Source organism: Magnolia sinica, chromosome 18, assembly GCF_029962835.1.
Source record: "Magnolia sinica isolate HGM2019 chromosome 18, MsV1, whole genome shotgun sequence".
NCBI classification, from domain to species: domain Eukaryota; kingdom Viridiplantae; phylum Streptophyta; class Magnoliopsida; order Magnoliales; family Magnoliaceae; genus Magnolia; species Magnolia sinica.
In genome coordinates, this window is record NC_080590.1 from 6,014,136 (window position 1) to 6,033,464 (window position 19,329).

Consider the following 19,329-nt stretch of genomic DNA (forward strand, 5'->3'; position numbering starts at 1 on the left):
CGCTAAGGTTGTCCTCACGGTGAAGACATACCAGGGCCATCCGTGTGATTTTCATCTATCCACTGTTTGTTTTTCTTTCAAGCTATCCATTTTATGGCCAAAAAGTTCGACTATACACATGTTGAATCCCAGAAAGTTTGCTCGTCCAAGTGTGCGATAGATGTGCACTTGAATGAGCCGTACATAAGTACTCCTTGTCCACATGACTCCTGTAGTTATACATGTGTGACTTGCTCTAAAAGACTCGTATGTAGGAAAATGGTGAATGAGATTCAACCCGTCATCTTTTACTTGTGCATAAAACCTTCAACTCTTGATTTTGGGCGACCCTTTCAGGGTGCGTCAGATGAATGGATGGAATAGGAACGCTACACTTGCCACCAAAACAATGTGGAACGTTCCAATGGCAGAGGGTACTCATCTCTTAGCTTAGCTTTTATTTGTGGCATGGCCTACCTACGTTTCAGATTAGTCATCTGTGGAGTGTGGTGGAATATTACCATCCAAAGAGCTTAATGGCCTAACTTTAGGCGTTTTATCAGTCATGGGGCTTTGCATAGTTGAGTTCTTAACATAATACATGTGGATGTAATGTGATAGGTTAGGACTCTTCCTTTTGAATCTCAATGGTCTCCTAAGAATGAAAACGGTTTACACGGCTAGTCTCAACTTATATACGAAAGATAACAAAAAAAATCTTTAAATTAGATTTTTTTAACCATTTAAAATTTGACTCATCTCCTCTTGTAGATGGCCGATCACTGTAACCTATCTAATCAGATCTAACTATTCAATCATCCCACGCAACGAAGCTTATGATATAAATACGGTTTTCGTCATTAAGAAAACCCCAATAATAAATCCGGACCTTTTTTTTTTTTTTGAACGCACGCACACACACCCCAGACACTCACACCTTGGTGGAATTTCAACACCTATCAGTACTCAAACCCTTGACCCGGTGTTGAAACTACTGAGAGTCTACCACCCCCGAGCAAGAGTAAGGACTTATGGTAGTATGTATTCCATCGAACCTCTTACATGCACTGATGCGCACATGAGCACACGTATGGAAGATCTAGGCCACGTGGACATTAGCCAACCGTCCATCCCTTTTGTAAATGTGTGGCGCGCATCGTCACATGACCTTCTCTATACTTTGGGACAGGGCATCAGAGATGTCTATGGTCGCTCCAGATCGCTGAATTTATCAGATTTTTCACAAGCATAGGAGAACAGGATTTTTGCATGTTATTTCACTTGGGGAAGGTTTTCAAGTCCAACCAGTTGGACTGTAATTACAGTTGGCTCAGCAGATAACTTCCAGCTTGAGTACTTATGACACTTAATCCTTCCAATAGGTTGGCCCCACCGTGAGAATCACCAAATGCAAAAACCTATCCTATCCACTCATCATATGGGACACACCACAAACTATTTGTAGCCATTGATCATCATGAAGTTGTTAGGTAGGTGGACCATAACCTGCGGTCTAACCGTTTGGACCTGAGACCTTGTTTTACCTAATACCAATAAGCTCAAATATTTGTATTAACTTAGCATATCCTAATTACTTGCAATTAATGGGGAGAAACGGTTATGTGTTTTTCAATGGGCGTGGGTGGGTGGATCCTTGACTGTGGCCCCACTTTGATGTATTTACCTTATATCCATGCGGTCCATCCGTTTTAGCAGATTATTTTAAGTATGATCCCAGAAAACAAAGAAGATCCAAATATCAGGTGGACCACACCACAGGAAATAATGGTGATTGTCCATTAAAAACTTCTTTTGGGCCAAAAAACTTTTGGATCAAGCTGACATTGCGTGTGGTCCATTCATCCAGGTCTTTGTGACCTTATCAACAGGTTGGATGGAAAATAAACATTCCGGTGGCCCCCAAGAAGTTTTTAATGGTTGGTATTCAATCACCACTGTTTTATGTTGTGTAGTCCACTTAAGATTTAGAGCTGCTTCATTTTGTAGATCATGCCCTGTAATGAGCTGTAAAACGTGTGAACGGCGTGGATGTGAGGAATACATCACGCTAGCCCCACAGTCAGGGATCACATCCACCCACCTCGGTGTATCCGGCGATGAACCGTAGCCGTGCCCAAAATAAAGGGTTCTTGTTGACTCGAGCGAAAGAGGGCCATTGGCCGGAAAGAACGGTGCCGGGTCACACGAGCCAACAACGCACGCGTGCGTGGCTGCACCAATGCGCCGGACGCGGATTAGGTACTACCCCGCCTGTCCCGAGCTCGAAATAGGCTGGGGCTATGAGGGCCAACAGTGATGTATGATCTTATCCGTCCATTCACTTTTGCATATCATTTTAGGTGTTTTACGACAAAAATTTACTCGCATCCAAGGCTCAAATGGACCACACAGTAGGGATCAAACTACCACCATTGAAAATTCTGGGAGTCATCGGAGTTTTGGATCAAGCTGGTATTTGCGTTTTTCCTTCATCGAAGTCTATGTTACCTTATGAATAGGTTGGATGGAAACAAAACATCACGATGGGCCTCTTAAAGGTTTCAACGGTGGGTGTCATTATCACTGCTGATTCCTATGGTGTGGTCCATTTGATATTTGAACCCAATTAAGTTTTTGTATTACATCTTAAAATGATATAGAAAAATGGATATACGGTGTTGATAAATCCATACATCACGGTGGGCCCCACAGAACCCCAACCTGTTCCAAGTACGGTAGTACCTAATCCGCGTCCCAATGTGCACCTTGCCGCCGCGTTTAGTGCCACTCCCACAAACCCACCTTCACCTCATACTTCCGATATTTAAATACCAACACGTCTTCTTCAGTCGCCACGTTGCACCACTCGTCCTCCACTCAGGCAGCTGTGTAAGGAAGCGGATTGCGTTATGATTAACTCAACAGACTAGAGGGTACTGAGTAAACTCTCTGGGACCCACCGTGAATGTATGTGTCTCATCCAAGCCGTCCATCCGTTTTTCCATATCATTTTAATGTACAAACCCAAAATTGAAGCTTTATCGAAAGCTCAAATGTACCCTACCGCGGAAACAGTGGGATAATGACGTCCACCGTTGAAACCTTCCTATGGTCCACATTGATATTTATTTTTCATCCCAACTGTTCATAAGTTCACACAGACATGTGCGAAGGGAAGACACAAATATCGATTCAAAACTTCCGTTGCCCCAAATAAGTTTTCGACGGTAGGCGTTCAATTACCACTCTTTCATATGATGTAGTGCACTTGGTCTTTTGATATAGCTCAATTCCTGGTTCATGAACTAAGATGAGTTGTTAAAGCGGATGGACGGCATGGATATAAAAACGCACATCACAGTGGGCCCCACGGAGTTTATTCAGTACGCTTAGCGTACTGAGAGTACAAAGTACGCAGTTCGCTTCCCCTGTGAAAACCCCCGCCTTTTGTTTTTAGCTCATTTCCCTCCACGGACACTACCGGACAGAATCCCAACTCTCTGAATTTTCACCATCATAGCTGAAATCAAGGGTTTCCCGAGATGATCTGCTCGGGTCGAATTATAGCACTGTCCATCTCTCCAACTCCTCGAATTCGTTCTTATTCTCCCAAATCAAATGCCAAATTTCTGCAGGAAAGGGTCAAATCCAACTTGAAATGGCGATCGATGGCGAACGATCCCGAATCGCCTTCCTTTGCACCTTCGATCGATGCAGCGGATCCTACCGACAAGAACGCCGCAGGGTAATCTCGTTTTCCAATTCGCCTTTCGCTATCTCTGTCTCTCCTTCTCTCTCTTTATTTCTTCTTGGTTCCGCTGACTGTTCGTTGATTTTGGTACTTCCTTTCTTTTCCGTTTATTTCTTCTTTAGAAGAAAATCCATGGATGTTTTTTGGAAAATACTTGTAGTCTCTTTACTGATTTCTTCTATTCGGGTCTGCATCGAATAAGGACAGGGCTTACCTTAATGATCCAGACCGTTCGTCTGGTGGCCCTGCTGTGGACCAGCACTTCTGCGCAAAACTCCCTCATCAGGCAACCCGCGACATTCGTTAACTGTCCTGCATATGGATGCGTATTAAGAAAATATAGCCCATGATCCATATCCGGTGGAAAACTGCCAACTGATTGGATGGTTTGAATTGTTCTATGGGTTCTTGCCCATTGGCCGTCTGCTGTGGGGCCAACTAGATGGACTATCTGTTCTATTAAACTCGGTTCCACCCACCTGTATGGAAAGAGTTTCCGCACCAAATACAGGCATGGCCCACCTTAATGATCTAGACCGTTCATCTGGTGGGCCCTGCTGTGGATGGGCGCTTCTGACTGTTAGAAAGACTGAAATATACCTTGTATAGCTAGCATACCTTGTATAGTTGTTTACATTGACTCCCCCATCAGGCAACCCCAGGCATTCATTAACCATCCTGCAAACGGTGCTTATTAAGAAAATATAGCCCATGATCTGTATGTGATGGGAAATTGCCAGCTGATTAGATGGTATGGATTCTTGCCCAGTGGCCGTCTAGCGTGGGGCAAACCAGATGAACTATCTGTTCACTTAAACTTGGTCTCGCCCACCAATATGGAAAGCCGGTGTCCTCATCAAATACAGGCAGGGCCCACCTTAATGATCCAGACCATTCATCTGGTGGGCGCTACTGTGGATATGCACTTCTGCAACAAAATCCCCCCATCAGGCAACCCATGGTGTTCGTTAAATATCCTGCAAATGGATGCTTATTAAGAAAATATAACCAATACACCGAGATCCATAGCTCAACTGGTAGACTGAGTGGAGATGCCTCGTTTCAACACTTGAGGTCTTGGTATCGATCCCTATTGGCGGTGGCTAACATGGAGTGTGTACTGACATGGGTGTGTACTAACACGCTAACTCCCAATATATATATATATATATATAAAACCTATGATCCATATGTGATGGGAAACTGCCAACTGATTGCATGGTTTGATATGGTTTCCTGTCCATTGGCCACCTGCTGTGGGGCCAGCTAGATGAACTATCTGTTCACTTAACTTGATCCTACCCACCTGTGTGGAAAGTGATGCAACCCAATTTCAGAACTCATGTGTGTCAAGCCCAGTTAAATCATCCCATCTGATCACAAGCATCGTCCGCTTCACCTGGATATTAGTTTATATGCTAAAAATGTAATACACATGGTGAATATGCACATCAACATCAGAGTATACCATACGGTTGGTGATGCCCTGCAAGGATACAGATATTGAATTGAAGGGACATCAAATATAGCTTGAGCTCATGCATAACCATTGAAAACTTCTGGAACTTGTTTGATTTGGTCATGTTCATTGGCACTTTTTGAACCAATGCAGCTTTTGCATCATAGAAGGACCGGAGACGGTGCAAGACTTCGCCCAGATGCAATTACAAGAGATCCAAGACAATGTACGAAGTCGACGAAATAAAATATTCCTACACATGGAGGAGGTGAGCTTCTATTAGCACTTTTGCACTCAGAAGCTCAAAATCATATATTGCAATTTATTGGAAGAAATTTTATGATATTATGCCTGCAATGAGATACAACTTTATATGCTTAACTGTAAATATCAGTTTGTTTTGCAAGAGTGTGCAGTTTTAGCACTTGGTAAACAGGAAACTTGGTCGACTCTGCTTGGTGAAACTTTGATCCAAATCAATGGGAAGTCATTCATAAACCTGACTTGGTTGATAATGCAGGGGCATTTTCATACCGGGCTCGAGTGGAGTAGCCCGTGAGATGCAGGGACACACTCAGGGTGGGTGACCCATGTGATTTGGGCCCCACGGGGGAAGTCTCGTGTTGGAGACTCCTCATCGGGGGTGATTAATGCGCATTTCACACCGGGCTCGAGTGGGGTAGCTCGTGGGATGCGGGGACACACTCGGGGTCGGCGGCCCATGTGATTTGGGGCCCACGAGCTCACGAGGGGGGTTCGGCTGAGGTTGTAACCCATGAGATGTGGGACCTGGGCTATGAGATAAATGAATTAATTCACCATATTCTAACAGTTCGAGCTTTTAGAGCAAGTGGTTAATTGTCCTGCATCAAATTGGTATCAGAGCGGGAGGTCTCGTGTTCGAGACTCCTCATCGGGGGTGATTAATGCAGGGTGGGCAGCCCATATGATTTGGGGCCCACTCTAACAATTTGAGCTTTTAGAGTAAGTGGTTAATTGTCCTACATCAGTTGAACTGTGACAAGACTTGTTGAAATGGTCAACTCATGGAGACTCGAACTGAGTCACCCAAATTAAGGTTCAAATGTTTTGGTAATAGAACTCTTTATAGGGTTTTGAGAATCGAAGTCAGGATATTCATCATGAAGGCAAATGCCTTGTCCATTGTCATTTTTTTCCAAGTATTTTAAATATCATACGACTATTTTCAGTATCTTATTTAATTTATAAATAGTGGGGAGTCAAGTGAAAACTGTCTCGTTTCTAACAAAGATGGACATTCGTTCAAATCGATGTTTTAGGTTTCTGAACTATGGTTGGATTTTCATGGGACACTATTTTGTAGTGAACAATATATTTTTAGTGTGTGGATTTGCATGTAGGGAGTGGGCACATTTGATAGCTCCATCTAGTTTCAGTTTTCATCCAATCGGTACCGAGTTCTGTAGGACGTAAATTTGACTGTGTTGCTAGCCATTGGAAATTAGAACTGGTGGTTCAGTAACACAGCCATTTGAAATTAGAGCTGGTGATTCAGTTATTCTCAAGGGTTTGCTGTATCATGGATATTGCTTTGACAATTACAATTATAATGTTCTTGTTAAATGCAGATCGGATGGTGCAATTGGGATAATTTGAGCTCTTTCTTATGACATACTGCTTCTTGATGCATGTTATTCTGGGATTTGTCTTAGGTTCGCAGGCTTAGGATACAACAGAGAATTAAAAGTGCTGAACTTGGAATCCTTAATGAAGAGCAAGAAAATGAACTTCCTGATTTTCCATCTTTCATCCCATTTTTGCCTCCTTTGGTAAGAGCCTTTTACTTTTCACCTATTTTTCTTGTTAGCATTACATAGTTTTGAGATAAGGAAGCCTTTCATGTTTTCTTGCACAATTATCATGTTTGTTCAGTTTTATTTCATGTGATTCTTTACTAAGTTAACTAGCGTATTACAAGCAGACCCCAGCGAATCTTAAGATGTACTATGCAACTTGTCTCTCTCTTATTGCTGGAATCATCATCTTTGGAGGCCTTCTTGCTCCAACTGTAAGTTTATTTATTTATTTTCTGTATAACAATTATATCCATGAATTATCATCTGGAAAAAAATTGTTACTTAATCATGTTCTGGTTTTATCATATCCTTTTGGGTTCATGTGATTTAGTTTCTATAATTTAACATGTCATTTCAAAGGGAATTGGGTGGACTTAGGTTTTCATTATTGTTCTGTGTATCTAATGTTATAGTTAGGATTTTGGATTTTAGATAGCCAAAAGTATGAAGAAAAGATTCTTGATGCCATGACCTTGGCTGCCTTCGTTAATATTTATTCAATATCTTATATCCCTTCTCTACTATACTCCATTCCATTTTACTATCATGGGCACATGAATAAAGAAATGATAAAATGAGGGATCTCCTGGGCTGTGATGCAACTTAGTATCTGGTCCACTGGTGTGTTCATAGTTCACTACTTGTGGGTTGATCCCAATAGGCTTAATCCAGAAATTTGGATTATTAAGGTGGTCCTAATTGAGTTTGGTTAATTGGTTAGCTATCAAACAAGCTTTAGATTTAGACAAGATCTGGCGATGTGTTACTTGGAATGCCCTTGGTGATGTTTATTGTGCCAACACCTAAGCTTTCTCCAACAACATGGCATCTCACATCGTGAAATCCTTTACTCTTAGTAATACCTGTAAGTAAAGAGATGCAGAAGCTTTTCTGTGTATTTGAGACAACCCAATGGGGTTGAATATATAGATATTACAATCATCTATACAAGGAAAGAATAAACGCAGAATTCTCTATCTATAGAAACAAGATATATAAGGTATGGATATACAAGGTATGTGAGCTGTCTAACATCCCCCCTCAAACTAATGCTGGTCATCGACAAGTAATAGTTTGCCAACAAGAAAAGAGTGACGTGCAGATGTGAGGGACTTGGTGAGAATGTCAGCAATATGATCATGGGATGCCACACGTGGAAGAGAAATGAGCCCAAACTGAAATTTCTCACGGATAAAATGACAGTCAACTTCAATATGCTTCGTCCGTTCATAAAAAACCGGGTTCGAGGCAATCTGAATTGCACTGAGATTATCGACATGGAGTGGAGTGGGATTCTGTAGAGGAAAGCCCAAGTCTGAAAGAAGTCTACGTAACCAGACGAGCTCACTACACGCAGCTGACATCGCCCGATACTCGGCTTCTGTACTCGATTTGGAAACAGTGGCCTGCTTCTTACACTTCCAAGAGATGAGAGAAGTGCCAAGAAAAACACAGTAGCCAGTGGTAGATCTTCGTGTGAGAGCGCATCCAGCCCAATCAGCATCCGAATAAGCACGAAGATTCAGAGTCGCCGTGGAGGAGAAGAACAGAGATCGATTTAGAGTGTCACGAAGGTAATGTAGGATGCGCAACACCGCAGTCATATGAAGAGTCCGAGGAGCAGAAACAAACTGACTGACAACTTGGACAGCGTAGGCAATATCAGGGCGAGTCATAGTTAAGTAAACCAGACTCCCAACCAGACGGCGGTATAAATCGGGCTGTGTAAGTAGATCACCATCGTCACGGCCATAGTGAACGTTAAGTTCTAAAGGAGTCTGAACCGTCTTCTGATCCGTCAATGATGCCAAGGCGAGAAGATCCTTGGTATATTTACACTGGTTGACCAGAATCCCACGGTTAGAACGCGAAAATTCAAGTCCAAGAAAGTATGTTAGATGGCCGAAGTCTTTCATCTTGAAGGATATTTGCAGAACTTCTTTTAAAGCCGAAATGCCAGTAGCATCGCTACCAGTCAGTAGGAGGTCATCAACATAAACCAGAATAATAAAAATGCCGTGAGCAGTGGTGCGCAAAAATAAGGATGGGTCATGACCACTTTGAGTAAAGCCAGGACCCGTAACAACATCGTGAAAGTGTTGGAACCATGCTCGCGGTGCCTGTTTGAGGCCGTACAGGGCTTTCTTTAGGCGACATACCTTATTGTCAGGAATTAAAGAGCCATGAGGAGGTTTCAAATATACGGTTTCTTGGAGGTCTCCATGAAGAAAGGCATTTTTCACATCCATCTGAGAGAGTAGCCATGAGCGAACAGAAGATATAGCCAGAAGAGTACGAACAGTTTTCATCTTGGCCACAGGAGCGAAAGTCTCATCGTAATCAATTCTTTATTCCTGTTTGTATCCCTGAGCGACAAGTCGAGCCTCGTATCGATCCAATGATCCATCAGACTTGAGCTTGACAGAATAAATCCATTTGCTACCAATTAGCTGTTGGTCAGTAGGTCGAGTGACAATGTCTCATGTATGGTTATCATTCAATGCCGCAAGTTCTTCTGCCATAGCCTTCTTCCAACAATCATGAGCGGCTGCCTGAGAATATGAAGTAGGAATAGAAACAGTATCCAGAGTAGCATTCATGGCAGACATAAAGCATATCAAGCAATCAGGCGCTCGATGTTCACGAGCGGAATGACGTATCGAGGTAGGTTCATGATCCGCAACAGGTACAGTAGGTTCGGGTTGAGTAATAGGTGGTGGATCTGTAAGTGGTCGACGTGAGTTAACCTGCAACAGATGAGGGAGAGTACTCGAGGTAAACGGAATTTCAGGAAAGGTGGTTAGACCAGAAGAGTTTGGAGTGTGCGGAGGAAGAGGAGAGGAATGAAATGCAATATGTTCAAGAAAAATAACATGTCGTAAAACCCGAATACGATGAGAAACAGGATCATAACATCGAAAACCCTTTTGAGTTTCCCCAAATCCTAAGTACATACATTTGACTGATTTTGGAGATAGTTTATTACGTTCATGTGAAGCCAGGTGAACATAACAGATACAACAAAAAACACGGAATGTGGAATATGCAGCAGGTAAGCCGGTGAGAACAAAGTAGGGAGATTTGCTGTGTAGAACTTTGGTTGGCATCCGGTTAATCAAGTAGACTGAATGTAACATGGCTTCCACCCAGAAGGAACGAGGAACACCCATAACTGTTATCAGGGTGTTGGCAGTTTCAACAATATGACGATTTTTCTATTCAGCCACCCCATTTTGTTGTGGAGTATCAGAACAGGTGGTCTGATGAATAATCCCATGATTATGAAGAAATTTACGAAATTCGGTTGAGAGATATTCCCCCCCTGAGTCAGAGCGAAGAGTTTGAACTGCAGCCTGAAATTGAGTTTTCACCATAGAGTGAAATAACTTGAATTTTTCAAAAACCTGTGACTTTGATTGAAGAAAGTAAATCCAAGTGTACCGTGTGAAATCATCAATGAATATAACATAGTATCGTAATCCAGAGAGAGACATTATTAGTGAAGAACCCTAGACATCCGTATGCACAAGTTCAAACATAGAAGATGATTTTGTAATACTTAAAGAAAAGAGAATACACTTGCTTTTTAAAAGACAACAGGAAGAACAAGAATAATCCAAATCATTTTTATTAAGAGAAATATTCCCTAACATACCAGATGAAATTAACTGAAGTAACCGATCAGAATGAGGATGACCCAAGCGAAAGTGCCACAATTTCCACAATTTATTTGCTGAAGTAATATCTGATGAAGATGGAGAAAAGAAACAACGAGCCGGAGTGACAGATGGATCAAAGTCCAGCACGTACAAACGACCATGCCGCCTACCCTTCCCAAGTACCTTTCCCGTTACCAGATCCTGCACAAAACAACAGTTGGGAAGAAATATGACTAAGCAGTTATTGGATGTGAGTTGACCAACTGAAATTAAATTGGAGGAGAGGTTAGGGACACGAAACACATCACGAAGAGTGAATTGACGATGAGCAGAAGGAGAGAAAGTCAATGAACCAACGGACTGAATAGGTAGTCTAGTGCCATCCGCAGTAGAAATAGCCTGATTGCCGGTGTAGGAACGAATGTCACGAAGATGAGATACAACACCGGTCATATGATTTGAAGCACCCGAATCAAAGAACCATGTAGGAGATGGAGATATACCTGACATACAGGCCGCAGAAAGGGCCTGAACGATTTGTTGGAGCATCGCAGGAGTCAACGGAGATGAAATACCTTCAGCAGAAACGGTAGGTGGAGAACCACTAACAGACGGCTAGGAAGAAATAGTGGTTGTAGTAGCAGAAAGAGCACGACCACGGCCACGACCACGACCACCACAGCCACGGCCTAAAGAAGATGCATAGGCACGTGTACGACAGTCCTGAATACCATGACTAGTCCGTTGACAATAAGCGCACCATTCTTTGCATTGAGCGATAACATGACCCACCTTGTTGTAGCTGCGACAAGTCAAATGAGTGGAACCACGTGTTGGTGTCGTAGTAGACACAGCAAGCACCATATCAGATGACCTCGGAGTTGAGGAAGGAAGAGAGAAAACCTTCAGTCGTTGTTTCTCAGCCAATAAATCATTAATAACTGAATTCAGTGAAGGAGGAGGGCTACGGTTCAAGAGAGCAGACCGACAATGCTCAAATTCCGGACGCAGCTTCATAAGAAATTGTCGTACTTACGTACTCTCGTGCATAGATTGGAATATTTTAAAGTTATGAGGAAATGTTGGATCCATCATAGCCATCTCTGTCCAAATAGTGACAATTTTTTAGTAGAATGATTGAATACTGTTATCACCCTGAGTAAGGTTAATGAGATCCTGTTCCAGGCGGTAAAACCGGGCCGCACTACTCTATTGATAAATTGTCTGGAGGTGCTCCCACATTGCCTTAGCAGTGCGATGAGGTGTGAGGCCAATAGCAATGGACCGATCGACTGAATCGAGAATCCAGGTAATAATTTGTCCATCGTTCATGTCCCAATCAGCTAATTTTTCGGCATCTGTGGAAGTGGGGATAGAAATAGATTCATAATGAGTCCCCACAACCCACGACCCTTGAGGAAGTTCTGGAAATGAATGGCCCATAGAGAATAGTTGGTACCATCAAAACTACAACGTGAGGCCTGTGTACGTGATGAGTTCTTGTCCATTGTTCTGAAGTAATTTAAAGTACTCAAAGAGTTGCAGCAGAAGAAGGTGTAAGATGTACCGTACAGCAGGAGATACCCAAGCAATTGTAGTTTCTGGATCTGGCCGAATAACACAGCAACAACAATGGATTTGAACCGAGATAGGATTCAGACAAGCAGATCTGGAACAGGATGGAACAACAGCAACAGTAATAGGTTCGAACAGCAACAGTTATTCCGACAGCAGATCTGGAGCAGTAACGGGTTCGAACAGTAGCAGGGTTCGGATGAGCAGGGATGACTGAACGACACAGCAGGGGCGGCCAGATGATGTAGGAGGGGCAGCCGGATAACGCAGGGCGGTCGGATGCGCAGGGACAGTGACCGGACGCAACAAGGATGGACGGACGACGCAGCAGGGGCGGTCGGATGATGCAGGAGGGGCGGTCGGATGAGCAGGGGCAGTTGCCAGACGCAGCAGGGGTGGTGATCGGACGACGCAGGGACGGTTTCGGATCAGGGAGGCTCTGATACCATGTAAGTAAAGAGATACAGAAGCTTTTCTGTGTATTTGAGACAACCCAATGGGGTTGAATATATAGATATTACAATTATCTATACAAGGAAAAAATAAACGCAGAATTCTCTATCTATAGAAACAAGATATATAAGGTATGGATATGCAAGGTATGTGAGTTGTCTAACATCCCCCCTCAAACTAATGCTGGTCATCGACAAGTAATAGTTTGCCAACTAGAAAAGAGTGACATATAGAATATATAATATATATATAATTATTTGAAATCCTAAAGGTTCTTTGATATTTGTTCCAACTTTATGAAATTTCACAGACAAGTCTTCCTCAATGTCAATGTGCAGAACAGTAAATGAGATTTTCACCAGCATCTTTTGGATATATGGGAACTTCTTTTGATTTTTGGAAATTGAATATAAGTTTTGAAGAGGTTCTGCATATATCATATGGCTCTCTGTTGTCACTGTACCTGGGTGCAATGATGGCCAGGGTGGAGATCCTTAATGTGAAGCCATAGAATTGCCGTCAGTTGGGATTGTTTCTATCTGTTGTGTATTCCTGTTCCTATCTTATATTCCTCTTGCCCCAATGGAAAGCGGGGACCTCCTCCAGAAAGTATTCACTATGCCCTCTCATCCGTTGCACCTTCCTTTATTGTGACGTTTCTCGTTTTCGCTACCAGTAGGCTTGTCTCTTTTTTCCACATCTGGAGGATCCAAATTTCTTCTCATATCAAATCTTTCCAAGGCCCTCCCCATGGCATCCTACTTGAGAGTCATGAAATCTCCTCCATTGTCTTTTTCCATGGACTTAGGCGCTCTCTTGACAAACCAAATAAATTCTTATGTGCTGTTTCTGGCTCTAGTTATTGCTCCCACATTTCCATCGACCATATAACTGTGAATTCAACAACACTCTCCTCTATGGGTTGAAGGCTAGTCTTCCTCTGGTTGAGTCTATCTTACACAGGAGAAAGCATCCCCAGATTTTTATTGTGCCTCTACCTCGGCTGGGGACAGGTGTTTTCATTTGTGCATCTGATGAATATATTTTGCATTGCAAATGAAAAAGTGGTTCTGCTGTAAAGGATGTCACCTACAGCTGATGGGTTTAGAATCTCAATAACTAAACCCCATACCCCAATCAAATGGAAAAGTTGTACACAATTTTTCTTTTGCAGTGTAAATGTTAGTGTTTTATTCATGTGGACATCTATCCATTCATCATATTTTCAACGACTGTAAAATCTATCTGGGCATGTATACATGGCTTGCTAAGCCCACATGCATGCAGAGCCCTACTCATTCATATGCAAACATGCATGCCACCATGTCTCATGGGTCAAGATCTGAGCTTTCCATAATGTGGCACACATTGATTAGATCTTTGGTCTCAGAAAATCAACCCGTTTTACTACTCGGGGTCATTTTCTCTGTAACCACCAAGTTCCCACTGTTACCATTACGTAACGGCACCGTTGAGTACCTGGGTATTGGCCCACCTTGATTTAGAATTTGACATTGTATTAGCTACCAAACCAGCCCTTTCTGGGAAGAGGAAGGATTTATAGCATCCTTTGCAGTTGAAAGAAGAAACTGGCACTGGCTAACTATGTTTTCCTCTAGAGAGGGATTGGCAAATGCCAATGGGGCTAAAACATTTCAGAGCCATGTATTTGTTCTTTTAGATTTTTCTATCATTTACTGTGTGTTACATTTCTTTATTCTTACCCTTTACCAGCCAGTAACTTAGAACCCCCACCATTTTCTAATGTTTGAGTACATAGCTAAGATTCACAATATTTTCCTAAACATGTTACTGCATTGGCTCATTTTTTTCTTTGATAATTCTTTTTAGTATCTAAAAATAATATCTAGGTTGTCGTAAATTCGTGTTGTCTAAAAATAGTATCCGATTCAAATTCATTTATCAACCAGTAATTTCACATCTATGTATACAATTGCCACTTCCTTCAATTATGTCCATCAGCAGAGTTTATGTTGGGAAATATATGAATATTGTGATGGAATGTATGCTTTTCTTCTGCACTATCCAGAAATAACAGCATGTCATTTACTTCCAATCGCGGAACAAATTACCAAATCATGAATAGCAGAGTCATTTTGTTCATCAAGTTTATTTCAGTTTTTCTGGAGACCTGAATCCTATGATTGATTTTGTTTTTCTTATGTTTTTTTCCCAGCTGGAGCTTAAATTGGGAATAGGGGGCACATCGTATGAGGATTTTATTCGTAGCATGCATTTGCCCATGCAATTGAGGTCTGCCCTAGGACGGTCTTCGTATCAAGTTTTGTTTTCTTTTCGTTTGATTGGTTATAACTTTCTGTCAAGCAAGCCTTTATAATTTTTTCTTATTCATCTCAGCATTCAGACATTTTTGTCTTCTGCATTTGTTATGTTGAGATCACCATCTATTTTGCAGAAGTACTTTTTAAGCCTGCTGGACAAGTAAAATCAATGATCCATGTTGACATAGCTTGTGCTGATAGTCCAAGAGAGTTCATCTAATTCCTAAAAAGTAAACTGCGTTTGCAGAATCATTGGCTGCTGCGAGCATGTGCACACAAACACCCGCGCACTCAGGCAACCCACATGCATATGCACGCAAACCCACATGCATGCACAGAAGCACACCCACACACAAACACATGCACCCCTGAGGGCAAAACTAGCCATCACACCCACACATGCACACAAACCCCTGTGGGAAAAACTAGCCATTTTTGTTTGTGTGCATGTGTGTTCCGTGGGCAAAACTAACCCATTTGCTCGGTTTGATGCCAAGATCAGGCTGACTACTGAAGCCAGAACACCCAAACAATTGTGCAAATATTGGAAACATCTGGACTTCTATGTGATCATGCACGCTCTGCCTTCTAATATACCTTTGCTAATATTTGCTCCAGGACCCGTTGTAGTTCTCTATTATTCTCTTTCCATGTACAATTTCACCGGATCTTACATTCGAAGATGATGGTTTGCAGTAGCAATTTAGTAGTCTCAGCATCATCATAGCTTTGTCTCAGCTATTTGGGGGCAGGCTTTACAAAATCTTGTTTTGCCAACATTCGAAACAGGAATTCTCATAATAATTAATACATGTCTGTGTTCACATGCATGTGTGTGCATTTTCTGTCGTACATGTGAAGCCCACAACTGATACCAATTGCCTTGAATTGGAAGTATACTTGGTATTTAGCCTCTTGACCTGCAATTAATGTGCAGAATCATAAATAATACCATGACAGGAAATCCTTTTATAGAACTACCTCATGATTTATTTTTATTTTTATTTTTACTTAATTGGCTTTTGTATTGGCATGATCTTGTGTTCTGCCAACTCTTCTCGACCCACCATTTTTTCCATCTCCAGAGAGTAGCATTATCTGCTTATAATCTAGATAACTAAACATAATTCTTTAAAAAATATATATTCTACTCGCAATTTTTTCCATCTCCAGAGAGTAGCATTATCTGCTTATAATCTAGATAACTAAACATAATTCTTTAAAAATATATATTCTACTTACAGTTTGTATCTTGCTAATGGTGCAGCCAGGTTGATCCTATAGTAGCATCCTTCTCAGGAGGAGCCGTTGGCGTGATTTCAGCCCTGATGGTGGTTGAAATCAATAATGTCAAGCAGCAGGAAGATAAGCGCTGCAAATACTGTCTGGGAACTGGTACTTATGTTGACCTTTCTTGGTTATTAACACATAAATATAGAAATAACTATTTGAGATTATTCTGTTGAGGCAGAAATGGTTGAAATCAGATGGACTGAATGTTGCTTTCTCTAAGTTATACCTGGTGGAATATTTTCATACTTTTGAGCCCATGAGCTTTCTCCAGGACAATGCCTAGTTGAAGCAGCTGATGATCTATTTAAAATATGGATGCAGGATATCTTGCTTGTGCTCGCTGTTCAAGCACAGGAGCACTTGTTTTAGTGGAGCCGGTAGCTACTGTTAACGGTGGTGATCAGCCTTTATCGCCACCTAGAACAGAAAGATGTACAAACTGTTCAGGGGCAGGGAAGGTACACTACGTGCAATCTTGGTTTCTTATTCCTGATTTTATGCTTACATTTTGTACTGTGATTAATTATTTCAAACATCATAGATTTATTGTATTCCTTGACTTTGCGCCTTACTCACTGCTTGCTTATCACACGCATTGATGGAGCAGACCTCTTAGTTCATGAAATTTTTTTAAGGTCCCTAGTCCCCACCCAATTACATTAAAGTACGACCCATGCAGACCGCTGATCTGATGTGGTCTGCTGGGGATCAGGGATATGATAACATTTGGGCAAGACTGTTCTGTAATAACAAATCATATGTGAATTCATGATCTCCAACGTATCATTAGTTGTATACTTGTATCCCACATATCATTGTCATGGAAAGGGTGCTCAGATACAAGGCATTATACAGGATGAAGCTTGAAACCCAAGACTGTTCTGTAATAACAAATCATATGTGAATTCATGATCCCCAACATATCATTAGTTGTATACTTGTATCCCACATATCATTGTCATGGAAAGGGTGCTCAGATACAAGGCATTAGACAAGATGAAGCTTGAAATGCCCCACCACCATATATATATATATGAAAGGTAAAATAAATTTATTCAAGAAAAGAGAGGAGAAAAGCAGAAAAACAACAAGGTTACTATTATGATCACCAACTGCTGGAGCCCACAAGGATCTAATGGCCACAACGGCTGCTAAATGATGGTAATGGTGGGAGCCATTACACAATATGGGGCTGTAACGTCATTCTGAAAAAAAATGTTCCATGATGGGCTGATTTCATAATGGCCATAAGGCTGGCCTCATGGCCACGGTCACCGTTATTAATACCTTGCCTCCACCGCACCCCAAGGAGGAGATTCCTTTCCCAATTACAACTTTCTGGAATCACAAACCCTAATCTCTTGACATAGGCTCCTGCTTTTGCGTGGAAATCAGTAATATCATTCACCTACTCTTCCAACTGATGAAAGGAAATAGGATTGCATAAATCCAGGACTTCAAGGATTAAATCCGACACTCTCCACGGACTCCAAAAACAGCCAAACAGATCACAATTTTGGAATCATCTTCAATTGACACAGGCATCAAACTTTTGACATCACTAATCTAGTCACTTAGAGAAGTGCAGCAGCCTCTGCAAATATGGGAGTCTTGTACAACAGCTGCTGCAGGGCATTCTATCAAGCTATTTCCACCATGGTCTTTAATGCAACCACCCACCCTGAGACACTTGGGTTCCCAAATGGGCAAACATCAAAATCCAACATGCTGCATCTCCCTACAGCCATAGACAATAAATAAGATATTACTTCAGAAGTTTAGGATATAAAAAAAATACATCTAGATAATTACAATACATATGAACTATAGGAAGAGAGTAGGAAAACTCAAAAGTACAAATCAAATAATAAAAGTTATTTTTTTTTGTTCTGATGTCCATTTCTTGTTTGCCAATGTGGATTTTGACATGTGCACCCAACATGACAATTTTTAGATGTATGGAGTGCTGTTCAAGCACAGGTTTTATATTAGGTCATTGCTTCATTCTACTGATCTTTAACATTCAGTCCACATGTTTCTTCTTCATTAGGTTTTACACAGCTGGGATTGCTTTGTCATAATTCATGATGTTGTTGGTTTTCATTTGTTGCAGGTCATGTGTCCTACATGCCTTTGCACAGGGATGGCAATGGCAAGCGAGCATGATCCTCGGATTGACCCCTTCGATTAGAGGTGCATTGCATCATTGTGTCTCTTGCCATCAGCTGAAAAATGAAAATGTCCCGTTAGTTGCATCTTCAAGCTGGCTGTAAGTGCGTACCTGAAAGAGTCATGTCTTTGCATCTCTAGCATGCACTGATTAATGGTACTTAGATGTCCAAATCTTTGCTTACAATGCTTAGAAGATTGCTGACAGAATCATACCTGCCCTGGTATGCATAAATCCTTTTGTATTATGAGAATAATACTTTTCAGCAACTGCGATTGTGTCTTTTATCTAATGATCTTTCAACTACTACAGGCTGATGGCACAAGCTTGCATGAATCTACTAGCTTCATTTATTGAACTTGATTTGGTTGGTTGAACATCTAGCACTGTTATGTTTGCTTCCTCTCGCGGCTAGATTCTTATTGCTGGACTGCGTATTGGATGGCTTGCATATCTGGATTGATCTTCCTGTATAGATGCTTTGAAGGATTGTTCCTTTTTAGGCTTGTAGCTCTTGGCACCATCCCAGTGCTCCCTTTAATAAAAATTTTGTTGCCTTTGAAAAAAGAAGAAAAGAGTCTTATTATTGCTGGACTGCAGATTGGATGGCCGGATACTGGCAGCGACTTTTTTAAGTTCTCTACTTCGATTGGAGACCACAGTCATATTGATGGCAATTTTAGATGAAGAATTAGAAGCTTGTTTTTTTCTTATTAGACCATATATTAAGGCTTGAACACAAACACAAGAAAAACATGAGTGTCATAATGGACCTTTATTTAGATAGAACTGTTGAACATTATATATTTCTAAAGTCTTTAAAACAAGTTTTTTTTTTTTTTTCGAATT

At 41.5% G+C, this 19,329-nt stretch overlaps 1 protein-coding gene across 1 annotated transcript; it reads left to right on the forward strand.

Annotated features, from left to right (window-relative positions):
- Window positions 1–3,417: 3,417 nt before the first annotated feature.
- On the forward strand, window positions 3,418–19,134 carry LOC131233126 (protein ORANGE, chloroplastic). Its single transcript, XM_058229731.1, has 9 exons — window positions 3,418–3,724; window positions 5,343–5,457; window positions 6,884–7,000; window positions 7,153–7,239; window positions 14,912–14,988; window positions 16,285–16,412; window positions 16,632–16,768; window positions 18,424–18,579; window positions 18,793–19,134. The coding sequence occupies exons 1-8, from the start codon at window positions 3,522–3,524 to the stop codon at window positions 18,499–18,501; spliced, it is 942 nt and encodes a 313-aa protein (XP_058085714.1). The 5' UTR covers window positions 3,418–3,521; the 3' UTR covers window positions 18,502–18,579; window positions 18,793–19,134.
- The last annotated feature ends 195 nt before the right edge of the window (window positions 19,135–19,329 follow it).

Bases quoted from the DNA above. Each gene is read 5' to 3' on its own strand.
- LOC131233126 (XM_058229731.1), top strand. From the start codon at position 3,522: ATGATCTGCTCGGGTCGAATTATAGCACTGTCCATCTCTCCAACTCCT. The intron at 3,725-5,342 runs GTAATCTCGTTT...GAACCAATGCAG, and splicing joins ACCGACAAGAACGCCGCAGG to CTTTTGCATCATAGAAGGAC. The intron at 16,769-18,423 runs GTACACTACGTG...CATTTGTTGCAG, and splicing joins ACTGTTCAGGGGCAGGGAAG to GTCATGTGTCCTACATGCCT.